Raw genomic sequence first — 21,918 nt, 5'->3', positions numbered from 1 at the left:
TCTGTGTATTAATTATAAGCAAGGTCATTTCGGCATCAGCACCGGGCCGGGGAGGTGTGGGTGTGTGTGTGGGGGGGGGGGCAACGAAGGTGAGTCTCTCCCTCCTCACCTCGTTCCCCTCTCCCCGGGTCCAGTCTGCTGTGGAATGGGTCGAGATTAAAAGCAGGCGCGGAGACACCCCCCCCCCCCCCCCCCCGCCTCCTGCCTGAATGGATGAGTGCTGCCCACTCTCCCCTCTCGCTCCCTCACTCTGGGCGATAGCACTTTTTAATTAAGGTGGGGCGGGCGGCGGGGTGAAGGGGAGGGGAGGGGCCGGAGAGACACTAGGAATGATGGAGGGATTTATCAGCGCGTCTCCTCTCACTCGCAGCTTATCCCAGAGCATGACGCCATACTTCAACCCCCCACCCCCACCACCACCACCACCACCACCCCTCGATAAGGCGACTAATAGAAATGAGAGCAGGGGCACGCACACACACACACACACACACGCACACACACACACTACAGAACGTGCAGACACATGCACATTCTCCCTCAGATAATAGAGATAAAGCCAATCACAGCCGGCACAAAGACGTCTCCGGGCCCGGGCTTGATCTGGAGCGACTACGGGGGAAACGTGCACACGCCGAGCACGGAGCGATTCACTGTCTTTACTTTAACATTGGTTACGGTGGCACTTGTAAAAAAACAAAATGGCATGGCCACGTGTAGGGGCGTGCACGCGTTTATGGTGTTTCCTCCCCATGATCCTAAATGAAAAACACACTTCTGGAAATGCACTCACAGTGAACACAAACACACTCACACACACACAGTAGTGACATTGTTTTCATGTGATAGGGGTTTGGTGCCTGCATGGTAGGAACATATGTGTGTGTGTGTGTGTCTGTGTGTGTAGACAGATGGGCTCCTCCAGTAGAAGAGACAGTGTAATTCATGGAGCTCCCTGGCAGCTCCTGAGTGCTTCCCCTGTGTTACTCATCCAACACCAGGCTCTCTGTCCTCGCCCAAAATGCTGCTTGACACTGAAACACACACAAACACAGACACACACAAGCTCCCGCACACATTGCTGTATGCATTGTACTAATTGCTGTGGATATCCAGGCAATTAGTAAAAAATACACACATCCGTCACCGTAATCAGAAAATCTTCTCTCAACGCTTCATTTATTGCAGATATATTGCTGCTGCATCACTATCATTCTCTTCTTGTTCTCTATGGCAGCACAACACACACACAGACACACACATACACACACACACACACACACACACACACACACACATACACGCTGCCAGTGCAGTGACTGACAGAGGTTTCCCAGTGGGGTCATTGTCTACAGGGAGCCGCTGGATAGCAGGCATGTCTTAATGAGGCTCGTCAGGCTCTCTGCACATCACACACACACACACAGACACACACACACACACACACACACATCATCATCTGGTCCCTCCTCTTCGTCCACCTCTCCTCTCGCTCACTGCATCTTTCTCTCACCCTCTGTGTTTCTCCCTCCTCATCACCTTTTTCTCGCCACCTCCCTCCATCTCCCCCCCCCCCCCACCTGTCACTCGTTCCTCCCCTCTTCCTCGCTCCCGCCCTCCGTGCATCGAAACCTCCACCCACCGCCCTCGCCCCGGCTCCCCATCCGATCAATCTCCACCCCCCCTTCCATCCCAATCCGTCTTCCACCCATCGCCTCGCCCGCTCAATCCGCTCTTCATCATCCCCTCTTCCCTCTCATCCTCTCCCTCTCTCCTTCGCCTCTCCCATCTCCCTCCTCCTCCTCATCCTCCTTTGAGGCCACTGAATGGGCAGCTCGGGGGAAAAAGTGTCGAGGCTGCAGGATTCTCCCCAAACGGCTTAATCTGCCGAGGCTCTGCGCGCTGATAGCCTCCTGTACACCATCCCCTCCATGGGCTCCTGAACAATGACTGTCTGCACAGGCACAGCAGATAAAGACATGTCTCTGTGTGTGTGTGTGTCTGTCTCCTTCATTCTCCCCGTCCCTGCTATCTTTTTTTGAAATGTTGCAGGTAGCTATTTCTTTTTCCACCTCCTGTGATTGACAGGCCCTCTGTGTGTGAGCGTGGGCGGGCCGCTTGTGCACGCTCGCACCTGAACCCTCGTGCACGTTTGTGTAACAGCACCAACGAGTAATCGCTCATTCACGTTGGTGGCCCCGGAGTCGCGCGGCGGCTGCGTGCGCGAGCGGGGGCGTCGCTCCGCTCCAGTAACAAAGTAAGGAAGCCATCGAGGCTCCATCAAATGTCAGAGAATCTTAAGTGTGCCTTTTAAGCACAATAGGCGGTGGAAATGTCAACACTTGAAGGGTCTATTACACTTTGAGCCTTTGGTGCTGTGTTTTCTTTCCCGCTTCCTTTATTGATGCTTTCACAGAAGTGTGAAAGAACCAGGCGAGGGGTATCAACCCATTTATGTCAAGAGTAGATGCAGCTCAGCGGCTGAGTGGTGGAGACGCCATTCGGTGGTGCCTGCTACACCGTGAGCTCCACTTTGTGGCCGGGTGCCGCTTTGTTGTGCTTCCTCCTCCTTGTTTGGCCGCCGTGCGTCATGCTGCAATATTAAGAAGACATTTTCTCCTCCATGAGTTCAATATCACAGTTCATTACATTTAGAGATCCCGGTGGTGCGCCGGCGAGCGAGCGCACACGTGCACGCCCGTACGGTGAGCGCGAGGTGCCGAGCGAAACGCACCCCCCCTCGCTGTTGTCATGGAGAGCACGTTTCGCCTCCGCCTTCCTGTAAAGAATAATAATAATGCCTGAAACTCTGTTGCAGTGCAAGAGTAATAAAAGAACCATTGTGCACAATGCCGTGTGTGTGATATCCCACTGGGTGTGCGCAGACTACCCATATACATGCTTCTTATTGTGCGTGCGTGGGAGTTTGTGTGTTTAGCGTGTTTATGGGAGATAACGCCGAGCGTGGCTGTGGCCTTCAGGGGGGGGGGGGGGGGAGCAGAGAATGAGGCCTTCTGTTGCCGCGGTAGCTTCTCATTACAGATTTGGGGCGCACCCCCCAGAACCCCGCTAAACAAGAACGTCTTGTGTGTCACTTCCTGTCTCAAGCGTTTGAGCGACGCCATTGGCGGAGCATTGTTCCTGGGAGAGCGCGATAGGATCAGGGAATGTGTCCTAATGTTTGCAGATTGGTTTGCCAGAGCAACAATTACTCTTGGAGAACGCTCCCAGTGGGGAACTGGAGAGATAAGAGCCTGGGTGTGGAAGAGGGTGAAGAAGGCTCTGTGTGTTTCTCTCTCTCTCTCTCTCTCTGTGTGTGTGTGTGTCTTTCTCTCTCTGTGTGTGTGTGTGCAGTGATGATCCTTTATTGTTTTAATAGCTTATCCATGTGGTCCCACTTACACTGAGAATCCACAATGGAGAGAAGTTTTTCCCATTTCCCGCTAACTGACGGCCTAAATTGCTTTCTTTGTTTCACCGTTCATTTGTTGCTCATCACATCTTCCTACGGAGAGAAACAAGGTAGATGAAGGGGCGTCCCATATTGTTGGGAGCGTACCATTAACTGGGGATTTATGTGGTTTGATTCCCGGCCTGCCATGCAGCTGTATTGTTTAAATAAGAACACGCTCAATACACTGATTAGTTCTTGTCTTTTGTCTGTTTTACAAACAATAACTGTCCCCCCCCCCCCCCTCTCCGTCTGTATCGCAGCATCGGAGTGCGGCGGGATGTTCGATGCCAGCAAAGCGGGCTACATCACCTCCCCCGGTTATCCTCTGGAGTACCCGCCTCACCAGAACTGCCACTGGATCATCACGGCGCCGGAGTCATCGCAGCGCATCGTCCTGAACTTCAACCCGCACTTTGAGATCGAGCGGCTGGACTGCAAGTAAGTCCTTCTCTCTCGTGGTGTGTTATTATTAACATTAATATTCCGGCTGAATGGTGATTTGTCTTGACATTTTCATTAGAACAGCATTTATATCTCAAATAAGCAATTTCCTGTTGGAACACACTGATTATACACACTGGTACAATTCACCGCCGGCGGTTTGGCCTGATCCCACCGTGTTGGAACACTCCCCCCCTCTTCACCGCAACAGGTCAATAACAAAGGAACTTTTAATCCCAGATAGAATCTTTCCGCAAAAACGCAAACCATTAAGTGGACTGTGGGTTTATTTTCCTTTTGTGAATTGTATTAAGAGAATGGCGAGCTCCTTTCACATTCCCAGTACAACCACAGACGCTTAGTGTTGCCGTGTTAAAGGGCTCTTCAGGGCGATGCAGTTTCTTGCTCAAGGGCACGTCAGCGGCACAGAACCTCAGCGGTTCAGAAAGCAGTTTTTTGGGGGACATTTTTCTGAATTCATGTCTGAACACAGCTTGAATAGAAAAGAAGGATTCGGATCAATAATTAGTTTGTGTTTCGTGATGTTGCACAAACAAGCAATTTGTTTTCCAGCCGCTGATTGACGTTGAAGGTTGATCTATTGATTCCTGCCGCACAATCCCAAAGTTTTGCACGAGTTATTTTTGTGCATGTATCTGACATTATCTGGCTATAATCCCCCCCCCCCTACATCTGATAATCAAATGCCAAGCTGCGTTTGAAAACCTGCACGTCTGAGTGTGTGGGGCAGACAGGAAAGACATACGGCAAAAGAAGAGAGAGAGAGAGAGAGAGAGAGAGAGAGAGAACGAGCATGGGAAGGGAAGGAGGAGAAGGAGAGGAGAACGAGGCGCAGCTGTTACGACTGCGTTGGTCAGTTTCCTTTCTCTGAGACACGAATAATCTGAATCATATGTCTTCGTGTCTTTGACCTCGGAGGGAGAAGTCACGCTCTCCCAGTTTAATCCACTTTTAAAACATCCACCTCGAGGGGAATTTTACAGAATCGTCAGACTTTTTTCAAAGTGGACACAGAGGAGATGTATTAGAGCAATTACAGCCATTTATTCCCTCTTTCTTCCTCCCCTCTCTCTGTAAATTGAAGAATTAATAATGCTCAATGTTTTTGGCATTGTTCGCCGACAGAACGCCACTCTCACCAGGGCCTTTAATGACCGCTTTGGCTGAAAGGGTTTTTTCCTCAATGATTGTCGCTTCTATTCACGCGGTTGTGTCACGTTGCGAGGAGCTGGAAATGTGATTTTGATGTCTCTGCTTTGTGTGTCCGGGCTTCCGACACTTTCCGGGGGCAAAGTGTCGCATAATTATCTCCTTTTTTGCAACGCGGGGCCCGGTGTAATAACACCCGGCACTCTGGACTTCCTCACCACAGCGGTGGAGAGAGCAATGGCTCAGCTGTTGATAAGCAGTGTGTCAAGCAGCTTCTCACAGCCCAAGGCGCGCGGGGGCAGGAGGAGGAGGAGGAAGAGGAAACTGAAATGCCTCGTCTTTCTCTCCTCTCCACAGAGGGTTTTATTGGGATAGGGGTTAGTCTATTTCTTTTTTCCTGCACTTGCCTGGAGGTGCTGAGGCCTTGGCCTGCACCTACGCCCACTCAATCCTCAAAAGTGTGTGTGTGTGTGTGTGTGAGAGAGAGAGAGTCAGCGAGTGTGGGTGGGAAAGGGCGTCTACGTTACGTATGAGTAACACAGAAAGCATGTATCCGAGTGTTTGTGCGACGAGCAGCTCCTGCTCCCCTCCCTGCAGCCTCCAAGTGATACCCCCCCCCCCCCCCCCCCCCCCCCATTTAAAAGGCCCATTAGAGAAATAGGGGATCGCGCCAACATTTATGCATAGCCTCTAAAACTAATGTGTTTGCCCTTCTGTGATTCACGCAGGGAGTGTCGTCCCTTCGGGGCTGCAGAAATAGCAGCAGGAATAAGTTGAAAAAGCCAAAGTGCGGCTCGATACCCCTGCTCCTCTCTCCGGCCTGTGTTATGCTTTTTACCCCGATTGATCCGAGCCCTGTAGTGCTGTTACGGGTTGCTTCCTCTCGTGTTTTTTCACCCTGCCTGTATGATTCGGCACGGCGGTGTCAGGCAGCGAGCGCGGGGAGTCGATTTTTGCATTTCTCCACGGTGCTCCGGCGAGGTTAGGTTAGAGGGAGCCGGGGGCGGGCGGAGGTGGAGGGCCCACCATCTCGGCCGGGGTCGGAGAATCTGCGTGACAGCTGGGATTACGGCAGCGGGGAGAGAAACCAGAGGGTCTGTGTGTTACCTGTTAGACGCGGGGGGATGTGGTGAGGACTGCTGATCATGGCGACGCACCCAGAAAGGAACAATCTAGATGATAACACGGCCATAAAGATTGCAAATGGACATGTGTTCTAAGCTCGCACACACTTAAGCATGCAACCTGTCGGCGTAAGAGTGCTCGTCAGCCATCACAGCTCCCCTCGGGCACTTTAGGCCAGTATGAAACTGGGAAAAGTGCTTGGTCAGCCCGGGCGAGGAGCTGAGCTCGGCTAATATCCCGGGCCAGCTGCTGATTTTCCCTCAGCGGGGTTCAAACAGTCGCACGATGCAGCGTGGCCAAGCCGCGGCTCCACTGCAGCAATCAAATCCGCAGCCTCATGCAGCGGCCTTCATGTCTGAGGTGGCACTTTAATTCAGGATTTCATTTCAGGGGGGAGTCCGGCCGCGTGCCAAATAGCTCTTACCTCCAGGCAGCCGGCCGATTGATGTGAACTAAATGTAATAAAGGCTAGATGAAATATCAGGCCCATATCTCTAATGCAATCTGCCATCACCGGGCCCCAGGATGCTACCTAGTGATATACTGGGAGGAGAGGAGGAGCTGAGGAGAGGTGGAGACCGCTCTCTCTCCCGTTTTGTTTTCCTCTTTTTCCCTTCATCTTCCTCCCTCTCGCTCTTGATCTATCTGTTTTCCCTCCTTTGTTCTTTCATTCTCTCTCTCCTGTAGCCGCGGGAGGAAGTGTTTTATTTTTACTCGCTTGAATTAAACATTGAAAGAGGCAGAAACACACACACACACACACACTTTCACACACACACACACCGTAAAACTAGTCATTCAGAAAGATCGATTTCTTCCACTTTTCTGGTTTAACGTCTCAATTTTATGTGGTTATTTTGTTATTGAATGCAGTCTGAGGAAGATTTGACGATATGACTTTATAACTTTATCTCACACACACACAAACACACACACACATCGCCCTGCCACAGTGAGAGGTGTCACCATCCGCACCCTCCTCCTCCCCCCTCTTACCAATACCCAAAGGGGGGGGCCGAGAGGTGTGGGGATCAATGTCTGTATTCCGCTTGTAATGGGAAATCGATAAATGATCAGGCTTGGCCGCGGGGAGAGAGAGAACAGGGGGAGGAGGAGGAGGAGGGTGATAGTTTAAGGATGAAAGGCGAGACGGATGAGTCGCCCACAGGTCAGGACTAAAGGGAGTTGTTCAGGTTGGGATATGTCAATATCTGCGACTTGCAGGCGTTTAGGACAAGATCACGGTCATCAGCATCATCCGCCGGCGCTGTAATGATGATGTAATGAGCAGCGGGTGTGTGGGGGGGGCAACGCTATCGGTGATCAGTGGCTCTCACACAGATGGAGACGTCCGGGGGGTGAGCAATGACTCAAAGCGTTTGGATTAATCGAGGTTTTCCAGTCAAGAAAGGGTGGAAGGACAAATCTCCATCGCAGATACATCTCGGTAAAGAGAGAGAGCAGGGCCGGCGGGGTCGCGGCTGCAGCTCAGACGGCCGTTATGGTCTGATGTTTCAGATCGATGCCTCGGGAAGGGAAGGGGCAGCGGGGGGGCGGGGGGGGGGAGTCCAGCCCAGACTGGACTGTGGTCAGCGGTTTGGCCCCGGTCGCCTGAGAGCACGGATCTCTGATGGACGGGAGCGGAGAGAGGGAGGGGGATGCATGCACGCGGAGATGAGGAAGAGGAGTGCCATTTGTTTTTTTTTGGTAGGGGGTTAGATTGAAGATGGCAGGCTGTGTGGATCTGAAGGGATTTGGCTCGCAGCATCTAGTTAATATTTCAGAGGCACTTATGGTTTATTAGAGTCCCCTCCGAGGGTGGGAGGAGAGGGCGTGTTTGAGTGTGTGTAGATATTTGAAGCACACCCTCCGCCTCTTGCCTAATTCCTGCTGCTGTATCACCAAGAGACCCAGTTGCTCCTTGTTTACCGGATCAGGATCTTGTGGGTTGTCTGTGCTCGGTGAGAGAGGGAAAGAGAGGGAACGACACAATGGAGTGGGAGAGGGAATGTTCCACCGAGGGCCTCGAGTGTCTGAGCGCAGCCAAGTTTGGTTTCCTGATACTCAAGAACAGCTGCTGCTCTTTTATCGGCACAAACAAAATAAAGCAGGCGGCCATGACGCACACCCGCAGCAAATTAGGTGTTATTCTTTTTGGTGTAATCTCAAACACTCCCGATGAATTCTTCATGTCGGCTTTTGTGTCGCACCGAAGGAAACGGTATCCAGAGCTGCTTCGCTCACGGATGAGTAGAGACATGAGGACGCCATTGAGGAACAAGGTTCTGACAGGGTTTTAGAAATAAGGCTGTTCCCCAAAGCAGAGTTCTCATTTTTAAACCATCAGTCATGATAGGGGAAGCAACCAATACTAAAAAGGGTCCAAATTCAATTTCAGCACAATAGCTTCAGCAGACTCCCTTTTCTTTAGTTCCCTCATCATTCCTGAGTTCATGTCTGAAGACGGCTCAAGTTTCCCCCTGGTCATCTCACCCCCCCCCCCCCCCCCTCAGGGAAGCCTGCCCTAGAGTAAGATGAGAATACCGGTGATTATCGCAGTGAGAGTGACCACTCGTGGAGGCCGCAGGAGAGCCCGGAGACCTATAAATAAACATATGTACGTATACGCACCGGAGTGGAGTGTGAGGCGCCGGCGGCTGCAGGAAGTGTCCCCGCTCCTCCACCAACAGCAAAGGTGTGAAAGGCAATTAGCTGTTTGTGTCGGAGCCACGGAGGGGATGAACGAGCTGGAGAGGAAGAGCGGACATGTCTGGACTGGTGCAGAGTTACTGGCCCTGAAGGGTTTTTAGTTTCCTTAACCCCTCTCCCGCTGCTCCGGCTATTCTCTACGGGGGAAATGAGTGAGGGGGGGAGGGGGTCCCCCATAATGGCTCCCTACACACAAGGCCGGTCATGCAGACCCAGACAGGCGGCCAGACGGACAGAGAACTGGGAACGGATGGTGTCAGACGTAGGGCGGGGTTTGGGGGGCATGTAGGCTCGAGTGGTATCCGATGCTAATGTGCCGCAGGTTTGCGCATGTGTAAGAGATGTGCATGTGTGTGTCTAGGTGTGTGTGTGTGTGCAATGTCCTGGAATGCGCCGCAGTGTGTGTTGTCGAGAGTCAGACAGAGGGCTCTCACACGTCAGGCCCTCATGCATGTATTCATCAGAGTCTGGGGAGAGGCAGAGCGAACAGGTCAATAATCACATCTGAGGAACACTCACTCACGGACGCTAATCCATGACAGGAGAGAGCGCGACGGAGAGAGGGAGAGAGAGCGGGAGAAAGAAGGATAGAGACCCACTCCAAAATCAATTAAAACCTAATTAGGCTCTCAGCTCTTTCGCGGGCCTTTTATCCTCGGTGTTGGCGATACAGCGCCGAGTGGACGCGCGCACGTCCGTGTTTGTCTACATCCGTGTGTGCATGTCTGTCCTCCTGCGTGTGTGTGTTTGTTGGCACATGCTGGTGTGTGTTTCCCCCCCGAGCGTGTGTCACTTACAGCCCTGAGCAGGCGTACTTGGGGATCGCCGGCGCTCTTACAGGGCTCACCGTGGGAGCTCGCCTCCAAAGCCTCGGATTGCCTCCGTAATGCCGGATTACAACCAAGACGTGTATAAGAGAATCGGACAATGGCTTCTTTACTCAGTAGCTCAAGTTCCCCCGAAGCCTACTTTTACACACATTTGGCTTCAGCACCGTCCATTGCATTTGGAGCACACACCCGCTCTACAGGAGAAAAGCATTTCTCCTCCAAATCCCACTCGTGGACATCACTCCCCTCAACATGCCTCAGGATTTTGGTCCAGAATCCAGGATTTTTTCTCTGAGAAATCAAGCAAAACGTTTTTAAGACAATCTCACAATCTTAAAGAAAGAGATAAATATTCCAGCATTAACCCCCCGATGTGGATCCGCCCCTAAATTGTATTTTATGGTAATCTGTCCAATAGCTTCAGACGAAATCATAGATATCCCTGATCTTGATGTGTAAAATTGATGGAGCACTTTAGGGTTCGGTTAACCCTCATCCTAACACGCCGCGGCGCCATTACCAGCTCGTTGCGGCGCTTTCACACTTTGATCGTCACCTTTGCGACCCAGATTTCTGTGGCTGGGATTATCCCCCCCATCAGCAGCCTCAGCTCGACGGCTCTGTCGGGGGAATCAATACACTGCAGGGACGAGGCCGACAAAAAAAAGAGGCTTAGAGAGACTCCTCTTAATCCAGCTTTTTATTCCGAGCTGCGGTTTTTAAATCAGAACCTCTGCTATCGTGCTGATTGGTACCTGTCACACGTCGCTTCTTGGGGGGGAGGGGGGGGGGGTGTTGAACAGTTAAGGACACTATTAAGAAGATGCTTTGTTTAAAAAAGGGCCTCAGACCGGGAGACGTCTGTGGCGCCGTCTCAGCACCGAGGAGCCCATCACAGTCATTAGCGGGACAAGAGCGGCCCTGTTGTGTCTTTTTGACGGATTCGTCATATGAACTGTTCCAGACAAGTGTGTTTGTGTGTGTGAATGTCGGGGGGGGGGAAGTCCTCGAAGTAGCTGCGAGGCTCCTGCGGCGATGCGCTTAGTTACGCAGGGAATCACAATAAATGGGGGGGAGGGGGGGGGGGGGGGAACGCTGTTAACCGTATTTTGAGAAAGAGGAACAGGGCGAGATTACAAGGAAATTTGTCACAGTTGCACAACGTTAAATATAACAACATGCATATTTAGCGGAAAATAGAAAACACACACACACACGCACAAAAAGTTATTTTCATATGACTGTCGGCTCAGGCAGAAGCATTTGGAGGATCTAAAACGACAAACAAAATGTATCGCAATTCCCTCAACCTCAACCCTGAAATGATTACCTGTGTAACCCGGTGGTTCACTGGTCCCGTCTGTAATCACATCAACAACGCCGTGATGTAATTGATTGTGATTTACACCTAATGACAGTTTTCATTGCATCTCAGGCCCAAAAATATCACAAAGTATAAGGAGGCAAGTGGAGGTTTGTCAGTAAACAGCAGCCAGGCGGCCGGATGCCTTTAAGTGGAGCTGAAGTCGTTTTCTGACTCACAACAACACTAAAACAGCAACAACATGTCCACTGACATTTATTTCTGGTCCTTGACGACATTTCCACAATGACACAATCCAACGTCCACAAACATTCAAGTGCGTTGCCTCTGTGTGTGTCTGTGCAGCTGCATGTGTCTAATAATGTTGAAGGAATGACACACAAGGCTCTGAGCTAATTCTGGATCAGCCAGGTGGGCTCTCTCTCTCTTTGTCTCGCTCACACACACACACACACACACACTGGCCTGACAGTTAACTATGTGCCTTTATAGTTCAGGGTCAGTTGTCTGGTCGGGGGTCACGATGAGCTTAGGGCTCAAGCATGTGGAAGCTAAGACGCAAGGTGTCTTCCCCTTTTATTGATCCTAATTCCTCACCCCTTGCACCCTCACCTTCACCCCCCCCCCCCCCCCAGTCCTCACCTCTTTTTTCTTTCATGAGCTCCTCTGTCTATTTTTATGCCTCCTGCTAATGAAACCCGCCCGGTTGCCTTCACCTCCGGTTTGCATCCATTTGTTTGAGACGGCCCGTTTGGAGATTTCCTTCCTGGGATCAAATATTCAGTGTGTTTCAGTCTTTTTATCGATATTGGATGCAGTAAAGTACTTTGACTGAAAGCCAAGTCTGTGAAGGATAAAAGTATTTGTCTCTGAGAGTTGTGCCGTGTTCTCGACTCTTCCCTGGGACACTGCGCTCCGTGTCCTGAGGCTGAACTCTGGCGGTAAATAGGTCCACACCTGTCTGTTTTTTATTAGCGTAGCCTGTTGCATAATGCCATAACCATCCATCTATGTTTATCTCCCTGGCCGCCACTCTGCTTTTATCTCTTTGATCCCCTCCTGCTGCATTAAGCTGACAATAAACTCAACGTTGAGATTGTTTCCTGAAGGATGCTCGTGAGAAGATATTCTATAATATGTTGATATATCACAGGAATAATCTAAGTTTTTTGGTAATTTCTCCTTCTCCCTCAGGTACGACTTCATCGAGATCCGTGACGGGACCTTGGACACCGCAGACGTCCTGGGTCGGCACTGCAGCAACATAGCCCCGGCACCAATCATCTCCTCCGGCCCCTCCCTGCAGATCAAGTTCGTCTCGGACTACGCCCACCAGGGGGCGGGCTTCTCCCTGCGCTACGAGATCTTCAAAACAGGTGAGCAAACATTATCGGGGAGTAAGTTGAGCATGATTGTGCGTTTGTGCGGTAGAAGGAATAAACAGTTCCCGACTGGGTTTGAGTTGCAAAGTGCACGTCCATCACTTTTTAACAAATACAGTCTTTTATTATAGTTTTATTTGCATTTCAACATGAATTTGTTTGTTAAATGTTCAGCCAGAGAACAAAGTGTAAACAGTGTGTGAAAGTACTCTGAGACCTCAATGGAAAAACCTGAACCCAACATTTCTGCATCCCATTCACACTGGAGTTAATGGTTTTGTCTTTGCGCCGCGTCTTTGTTCCACGTTAATGGTGCGAGACCAGTGATCGCTCACCCCAACACTCTCCCAGCAATTTACATCAGCAGAGGCAGCCGGGCATGTAAACAAAACTTGAACAGAGACGGGAGAGAGAAAAAAAAAACTACTTTCGAGCCGCCTGCAAGCATGAGAGGAATGTTTGCTTAATTGTGGCGGAGATCCGCTTCCCTCTGGGGAGGTGAGAGGGGGGGCTGGCAGTGGGAGGCGGCAGTGGGAGGCGGCACTGGGATGTGGCGGCGCTGGGATGATGGAGAGAGCTGCGAGGCAACTTGGAGTAGGACTTAAGGTTAAAGGTTTATGGTAGAGGCGGAGGCGAGGAGATTGACGGGGATAAGTGTAGTTGCCGGGGATGGAATTTTCTCAAGGTCTCGGGGTGAGATGTGTTTTTTCGCGGGTCAGGTGGTAATGCAGAGTCTATTTGTTTTGGCGTGTGCGTTTGTGTGCGTGTGCGCGTGCAGCAGAGGAGGCGGAATGGTCCTGCCTGGCCTCGAGGCAGCTGAAAGATTTATGCTCGAGTGAGAAGTGAAACATTTTCCCTTCAGCGAGACGTTCAGCAAACATTCCAATCTAAAAGAGAGTTTAAATTTAAAAGAACCATTAAACAATCACAAAACATAAATATTCATCTCACAGGAAGGAATTCACCGAGTTGTCACCTTCTACCTTCAAGTCAAGTGAACGTGGCCCAGGTTTGAAGTTCAGCTCCGTCACCAACAAGGCCACCTACTCCAGCCTCCATGGTGTAATACTGTAGATTGCATCGCACAACACACACACACACACACACACACACACACACACTCATGGAGGGATGGAGGATGCGGTTGCCATGGCTCTAACAGGATCCCGGTATAAATTCCGGGGCTATAAGAGATTGTGTCACCGTGTGAAGCTCGTGTAGGTGTCTTCTCGCCGAGTGTGTGTGGGTGGTTCCACTCAGGTTGTTGTGTACGAGATCCTGTATGTCTGTATGGATGCGCGGGCGGGATGAGAGATGTGTGTGTGTCTGTCTCTGTGTGTGTGTGTGTTGGAGCGAGAGAGAGAGAGCTACAGAGGCAGACAAACGGAGACAGCCGCGGTGGGGAAATGATTGGGGTGACGGGAGACGGGCCGACGCAGGAGGAGTGAGTCAGGGAGTGAGATGTATCCAGGATGCCTGATTGAGGCCATGTGTTAATTATGGCTCGTTTTCCAGCGCCTGCTCACTCTCTCATCAAAGCTGTTTGTCTGGAAGTGGCCGAGCCGGGGCGGCGAGTTTCCACTAAACACCGCTTCCAACTTCTGACGGGAAAACGCAGATCCCGACTGAGATGTGTTTACTTATCAGAGGGAAAGTAAAGTGGACTGAAGTGATGTTTATCCCCATTAATGGATTCTGGCTGCGTTCGAAAAAATTATAACTTTCACCGAGGTGTGTTTAGGTTTGAACTGAATTTTAAGATTGTGAGGAATCCTCGATTGCAGTGGAGTGTTGTTGGAACAGCGTGTGTGGGTTTGTGTGTGTTTACGAGCACGTATGTGTTTTTAAAGGGTGCGTCCAGGCTGAGATATAGATCGCGTGTGCGTGTGTGTGTGTTTGTGTGTGTGTGGGTGTGGGTGGGGGTGGGGGTGTGTTCAGCTTCCTTCCCATCTTGAACAGACAGCACAGCTTACGGCACAGAGTGACCCCACCACGCTGCGTCTAGAAGTCAGACAGTGTGTGTCCGTGTGTGTCCGTGTGTATGTGTGTGTGTGTGTGTGAATGTGTGAATGTGTGTGATTGTGTGTAGAGAGGCACTTCTTGGCCTGCTTTCTACAGACTAATGATACCGTGGCTTGTTTTTGTTTTGTTCATTCAACCCTATTACATAAGCGGTGACTGTAACAACTCTAGGGGGTTTTGAATTGGAGAAGCAATCTGTTTGTGTCACTGTGTGTGTTTGTGTGTTTGTGTGTGTGTGTGTGTGTGTATGTGTGTAATAGACTACAGTGCAGTGAAAGCTAATTATTTCCAGCCAGCAGGAGCAGGAGTCGACCTCTGACTCTACATCCATCCTGATACCCCCCCACTTCCTGCAGGGGAGACGGTGTGAGGGTTTGTCCCAAATCAACATCCTTCCACCCAACCCCACCACACACACACACACACACACACACACACACAAACACACACACTCACACATGCACAGTACTTGTACGTAATCCTACTGTACAGTGAAAGTGCACATCTCCCCTCCTCCCCCTTATTGTTGTGGCCTACTTTGCTCATACTCATGCATGCTTAACCCTTTATTCAGCCATGACCCCCCCCCCCCCTTCCACCCATCATACACTTTCACTTACACACAGTCACGTGCTGCTGACGCTGTTACCACGGCTACAGGGGGAAGAATTGCCCCCTTTTTTTCCCAGTTTGCCCCAAAGCCCACCACTAACGTACTGGGAGCAGATAACGCCTCAGCCAATCCCGGCGTTGAGACGAGCACCCCCCCCCCCGGGGCATTGGGTCTCCATCCTGACCGCTGGTGACCACTGGCGCGGCATCTGCAGGGTCGCGGCGGGAGCTAGACCCCCGCCCCCCCCGCCCCCCGTCCGAGCGCCAGTCACAACATTGGCCCTCTGTGGATTCCTGATGCCTTCGTGCTGATTGGACGGTGACCTTTGCATCAGCGGCGGCTGTTACTATATGGCTGATGGCCAATGAGACTGTGTATCCCTCAGACTCCAGAGTCGTCCCACCGCTGGAGTTACACGCAAATACTGAGCCGGTGAAAGGTGAATTAGATTCCTGAATAAAGGAGCCGAGTGTTTAAGGCGGATCAGCGGTGAGGAGGACGCGTCCAAAGAAAACTGAAAATGATGAGACACGAGCAGCTGCGTGAACACGAGTCAAGAAATCGACTCCACGCTTTGATCACACACAGAAGGGGGGGGGGGGGGGGGGGCTTTTCGTGCGTCTGTTTTTCATGTGCTTAATATTAAAACCTGATGTCAATTTACTCCACAACACATAACAGAGGCATCAGCTGACTTCCAAGGAGCGTTCCTGTCTATAAAAAGCTGCTTCGGAATTATTGAAAAATGTCTCTCTGGGTCTGTGAAAGTGTCACGACAAGGATGTTGTTTTTCTTTCCTTGTTGTTTACACGCTTGTTGTTGTTGTTGTTGTCGTCGTGAGGTTTCCACCCCTCCCTCCCTCCCTCCCTCCTGCAGCACATCCATGCACGCATACACACACGCGACCCCCCCCCCCCCCCCTCCTCCCCAGACGCCCCGGGAGAGATTTCCTTCAATGAAAATCCTGAACTCGGCACAACCAGCGTTACACGAGAGATCTGCGCACGAGGAGCAGAGTGCATGATGGGCGGCTGGAGAGCGGGGGTGGGGAGGGGGGGGGGTGAGGCGGGTTTGATGTGCGGCAGACGACGGTGAGCCCTCAGCGAGGGTCGTGGCGTGCCGAGGCCGGGAGGAGCGAGACGACTTCCAGACGAGTTGAAAGAGTGAATGAGCACAGATTCAGCATGTCGAGGAAGAGAGGGGGCGAGGGAAGGAATGAGAGGAAGGAGGAGTGAGGAGGAGGAGGAGGGGGGAGGAGGGGGGAGGAGGAGGAGGAGGAGGAGGAGGGAGGAGGGTTGCCCCCGGAACAACATGTGAAGCTGCCACTACATCAAGCACTCATGTGCAAGAGTCGAGTGGTTTCTACCCAGCAACCCACCCTCCTCTTGCCCCCCCCCCCCTCCCACATGTCACTATCACACACCCACACCCTAACCTCCCCCCCCTCTTTGCCAGCAGACAGCTCTTGCCAAATGGCAGCTCATGGTGAGAGGCAGGCACCAACCAGAGGCCAAGACATGGGCTGTTTTGGGGGGGGGGGTGGATGGAGGGAGGGGGGCCTTGTTTTTGGCATGTTCATACACTGTGAACTGATGAGCGCTAACGAAAAGGGAAGGTACTCAGGCATAGGGCGGAACAAGCACACGGCGTCGGCACGTGGTGGCGTGGAAGAACCGCAGCCTCAGCACGGAGCGGGGGGGGGTCCAAGGCGATGGAGTCAAGCTGTGCTCATATTGAAGTTTTTTGAAGCGGTACGACTCCAGACTGCTCCACTGTGACCCAGTAAGAAACAAGGCCAGTGTGTTACTGGGTCTCGCACATACTGGGGAAGCTTTCACACACACACGGGGAGGTTAGTAGAAGTCGCACACAAACAACATGCTAAAGACATGTACGGCACAGTTTTGCTTTTACCACGTTACAATCACACGCGTGTTATTGCTTTAATGGGTTCACGTGTTTATCGTACAGAGGAGCTGCACACACTCACAAAACACACACTCAACACAAAGAGAGAGAGGGGAGGTGAGTATTGGAGGAGATGGGGAGATACCGCCAGTAGCTCTCTGTAAATTGCTGCCATCTTTCAACATGGCTGGTTGTCTCCAGGTGTGTGTAAGCGTGTGTGTGTGTGTATGTGTGTATGTGTGTATGTGTGTGTGTGTGTGTGTGTGTGTGTGTGCGAGTGTGTGTGTGTCTGTGTAGGCTGCCAGGCTTCTAGTAGAAGGCAGATGATCTTCTGGTGTTTTTTGATGTTGCGGTTGCGTGTGGGAGTCGACACGTACGGGGGAAGATTCCTACATTCGTGTCGACATCTTCCCGTCCAACACGCGTGCAACACATGTATGCAAAATACATGCAACGACAGGTACACACTGTACGCGCTTGTAAACGCATTAATACAAACACACACACACGCCACACGTAGAGAGATGACAGTGAGTTAATTAAAGAGGAGAAGAGTAAAAGAGCCAGAAATCCCTGCTGAGCGTTTCTCCTCTTCTCTCCTCCTGCTGATTGGGGTCGGCTCTCCGTCGTTAACTAAGAGGAGCGAGGAGCGGGCCTCGGAGGAACCGGACGACCCCTCCGCTTTTATAGGGCTGCCTGATAATAAGGCCTGGTGCCTCGGAGGAATGCTGCAGAAGGAATGCGCTGTTAAACATGTCTGCGCTCCTAAACCCGGCTTTTCTCAATGTACATATCAGCTGGAGGCGTCCCCCACGTTCCCAGGTTTGAAGAATCCACCAGAAGCCCCCCCCACCCCCCCTTCCCCTCCCCCTGAGTCTCTTCAACCCGACCTCCCTATCCGCTTTCAAACAGGCCCGCTGATGGGAACATATCACAGGAACAGATTCCTCCATGGCGAGAGTCTTGAACGTGCATGAAATGTATTTTCTATCTGCCGGCCGTCTGCGAGTGATTCCGACTGAAGAGCTGGAAATAACAAAGTCCCGTGTCGAACACCCGAGCCACCGGACGGCTTCCAAAGCTCACGACCACAGGAACACAGATCAAATTAAAATTCTACCGACTCTTGGCAGAATTATCAGACGCGGATATCTGCCCTCCTTCGTAATATATACAAAAATAGACGTGTTGGAGGAGACGGCGAATGGACAGTGTGGGAAAAAATAGCCGGTGGATTGTGAATGAGACTACAAGTGTGTGACATTTGAACAGAGTCCCCAGTCTGTTTAATGTGTGCGTGTGTGCGTGTGTGTGTGTGTGTGTGTGTGTGTGTGTGTGTGTGTGTGTGTGTGTGTGTGTGTGTGTGTGTGTGTGTGTGTGTGTGTGTGTGTGTGTGTGTGTGTGTGTGTGTGTGTGTGTGTGTGTGTGTGTGTGTGTGTGTGTGTGTGTGTGTGTGTGTGTGTGTGTGTGTGTGTGTGTGTGTGTGTGTGTGTGTGTGTGTGTACGTGCCGGACCCTCATTGATGTGCCGGTCCATAAACACTCGGCCGTGACTCGGGCTCCCTAGTGGGGGTGCGGGGAGCGGTGGCTGATGGGCGGACGATCTGAGCCGCGCAGCTGCCGGCGCTCAAGGTGAGCCGCCCCGGGCGCATAAATCTGCATGGCCAATGAGGAGCCGGCGCTCAGGGCCCACTTAGAACCATTACGCAACGCTTGTGGCGCGTGGGAGTGAGAGGGACGCGGCGTGCGAAGAGAGAATATTTGTTTTTGAATGTGTGCAGCAGAGCAGGGGGTCACACTGCTCCCCTCCTCAGCTTTGCATAAGTGTGTATCATTGATCACACAATGTGCTGTTGTGTGCACGAGGCCGGGTTTTTTTTAAGGGCACAGCAAAAACACACAATGTGCTACAACTATAATGGACTTGTGTTGCCTTCTTGATCAGGAATTTATCGTTTTTGAACGCACAAGTGGTTCGAGAGCTGCAACGCTCAAGTGGGCGTGTTGTGTATTCCATATGTGTGTGTTTGTGCGTCTCCCCGCCGCAGCTACTGTATACTCCATCTCGCTGTCTGTGATAAACGACTCTCTGAAACACCCTCTGCAAGTCAGATGAGATATCCCTGCGTGATCGATTGCCCGCGCCTGTATCTTCCCCTTTATATGACCGATTGCTTATTCCCTTTCTAAATATCCTCTTTCTCCCCCCCCCCCCCCCCCCCCACCCCATCCCCCCTTCTCTCTATCTCGCCCAGGGTCGGAATTCTGCTTCCGCAACTTCACCAGCCCGTCCGGCATGATCGACTCGCCGGGCTTCCCCGACAAATACCCGCACAACCTGGAGTGCTCCTACATGATCATCGCCCCGCCGCGCATGGACATCACCCTCACCTTCCTCACCTTCGACCTGGAGAACGACCCCCTGCTGGTGGGAGAGGGCGACTGCAAGTACGACTGGCTGGACGTGTGGGACGGGCTGCCGCAAGGTGAGGACGCACGTCTGTCGCATTGACACATGTAGCAAACTGACTCACACTGTGCACGGACACACACAAGCTTGGATAATCGATAGTCTCCTGGTTGTGCGGATAACACACATTCCTACACAGACATTTGCATACCAGCCTTCAATTTCCTGAGCCGCCATCGCTCTCTTTGAAGTGTTGCATTGCGTTCCTTTACATTGCGTAGAGGGAACATTATTACACGCGGTGCTGCAAGGGCTTCAACACCCCTGAGGAGCAGCCCTTTCCCATGGCCCCTCCCCCCCCCCCCCACCGTCCTCCCTTCCTTATCACCGAGCACTTCCTTCCTCCCCCGGGTGAGTGAGAGTGACGGCCACGCTTGCTGATTGAAATCAAGTCTGCGTCCAATGGGAGGTGCCGACAGCGGCCTATCGGTTGCGATCAGGAAGTGGCGAGGGGAAAGAAAAAGATTTGTGGATAATATCCAGAGCTTTGATAGTGACCGCCATCGGGGGAGCGTTCGCCACTGTGGCGCTGTTGAAAACCACATTAGTGAGGTTGAGTGCTTCATTTCCCACCTCACTCGTGTTGACTTCCTTTTCTCCCCCCCCCCCGCCCCTTTTCTTAAAATATTAAGCCGAGAACTGAGGATTTGCTCTAATTATTCTATTTTCGGCTGCTAAAAAGGGATTCGGGTGGATTTTAAATTCCAATTATAGCTTTGAATTCGGGAGCTTTGATAGCTGAAAACAATTTATACCATTCAAAGTTGTGAATTAGGGGGAAATTAAAGTGTAACCCAGTTCCAGGGAGCCAAGTCCTGGGGCGTGCACGAGGGATGGGAGACGAGATTGGAAGGGTGAAGAATTTGCTGTCTGGCGAGGGAGCTACTTTTGAGACCATTGTAATCCTCACTGGTAGCATGTGTGTGTGTCTGTGTGTGTGTGTAGCTGATCCCAGTGCAGCTTGCATTAAGGCGGGGATTTCTATCCCCTGCTGGGCGCTGGCTGAGACACACATGGCAGATGGGGGGATGGACGGGAAAGAGAGGGGAGAAAGAGGAATGATGGGAGGAAGAGAGACGGGGGGGGGGGGCATGCTGCGACTCATTAGACACCATTTACTGGATTTGTTTTTCTTTTTTTTTGAGCGAACGAGGGAAACAGGTTCCTGAAGAAGCATCATATTAGAAAAAGAGTAAACACAACCATAAAAAAAACCTTTCTGGTTTGAGTCATTTGGTTTTTATTATAATATCCTGTTTAGATGACATAAAAATGAAACTATTTGAATTAAATGTTGTGTATTTATGTGTGTGTGTCTGCAGTGTCGCCTCTGATTGGCCGGTACTGCGGGACAAAGATCCCCCCGGAGATCCAGTCGTCCTCCGGCCTGCTCTCCCTTTCCTTCCACACCGACATGGCCGTGGCCAAAGACGGCTTCTCGGCCCGCTACAACATGACGCACAAAGAAGTCACCGACTGTGAGTGCCAGATAAGTGTGTGTGTGTGTGTGTGTGTGTGTGTGTGTGTGTGTTTTCTGCCTGTGAATGCTCTCTCTGTGCAGGTTTGTTTACCTGATTTCATTCCCGTCTCTGTTTTTTCTCTCTTTCAGCAGTTTCTCCTCCGTCATCCCTGCTGACACTCATCTTTCTTTCTTCATCTCTCACTCCTCTTAGCCTCTCGATCTTTTCAGCTCTCTGGCTTCTTTAATGCTATTTCAATCTCAAAGTTCACCTCACCCCTTCTCAGCTTATTTCACTCCCTCCTCAGGGAGCGCGGTTTTCTCCGACCCAAACTCTCACCATTTTTCTTTTAGAATATAAATTAACTTCACCTCAATTTACCTCGGCTCACCTGTTGGGCAGCTCTCCGTCTCCTTTCCCCCCCCCGCTTCTCTCTGGGGATTCATCTTTTTTTCTTCTCTGTCTTCAAGCTCCACACTTAGATCCTCTGAGCCGCTTTAAAAACGACTTAATTCAACTTTTCTCCTTCCTTCTTTCTCAAGGCTCATTCTGCACCCGGACTGTAAATCCACGACCACAGTTAACCCGTCTGCCTTCTCCCTCTCCCTCCTCTTCCACAGCGTTCCACTGCAGCATGGCACTCGGCCTGGAGTCGGGCAAGATCAGCGACGATCAGATCAGCGCGTCCACGACCTTCTACGACAGCCGCTGGTTGCCCCGGCAGGCCCGCCTCAACAACGACGACAACGCTCTGGACGCCGTCGGAGGACAGCAACAAGGAGTTCATCCAGGTGTGTGTCTGTGTGCAGGATCGCACTGCAGGTTTATGTCTTGTGTTTCACGTAATGTAAAGAAATGAAACTCATTACAAAGAGAAATCTAAATCAATATTATTTCCATTTGCGGAGGACAACCCATGTAGGGGAATTTGTCTCGTACAAACACATAAAGGAAATGGAGGAACTGTGAACGGATGATAAGGAAGTGCTCATGTGCTCTCAATCTTTCCTG

At 51.5% G+C, this 21,918-nt stretch overlaps 1 protein-coding gene across 1 annotated transcript in view; it reads left to right on the top strand.

The window, feature by feature from the left end:
- Positions 1-21,918, top strand: part of nrp2a (neuropilin 2a) — a 41,757-nt gene that overhangs the window by 5,380 nt on the left and 14,459 nt on the right. The window contains 6 exon segments of the mRNA XM_062381122.1: positions 3,715-3,892; positions 12,248-12,429; positions 19,233-19,463; positions 20,770-20,925; positions 21,528-21,658; positions 21,660-21,729. Of these exon segments, the coding sequence (XP_062237106.1) occupies positions 3,715-3,892; positions 12,248-12,429; positions 19,233-19,463; positions 20,770-20,925; positions 21,528-21,658; positions 21,660-21,729 (948 nt within the window).

The sequence above is a fragment of the Platichthys flesus genome, chromosome 22 (genome assembly GCF_949316205.1).
Source record: "Platichthys flesus chromosome 22, fPlaFle2.1, whole genome shotgun sequence".
NCBI classification, from domain to species: domain Eukaryota; kingdom Metazoa; phylum Chordata; class Actinopteri; order Pleuronectiformes; family Pleuronectidae; genus Platichthys; species Platichthys flesus.
This window is presented reverse-complemented; position numbering and strand designations above follow the sequence as displayed.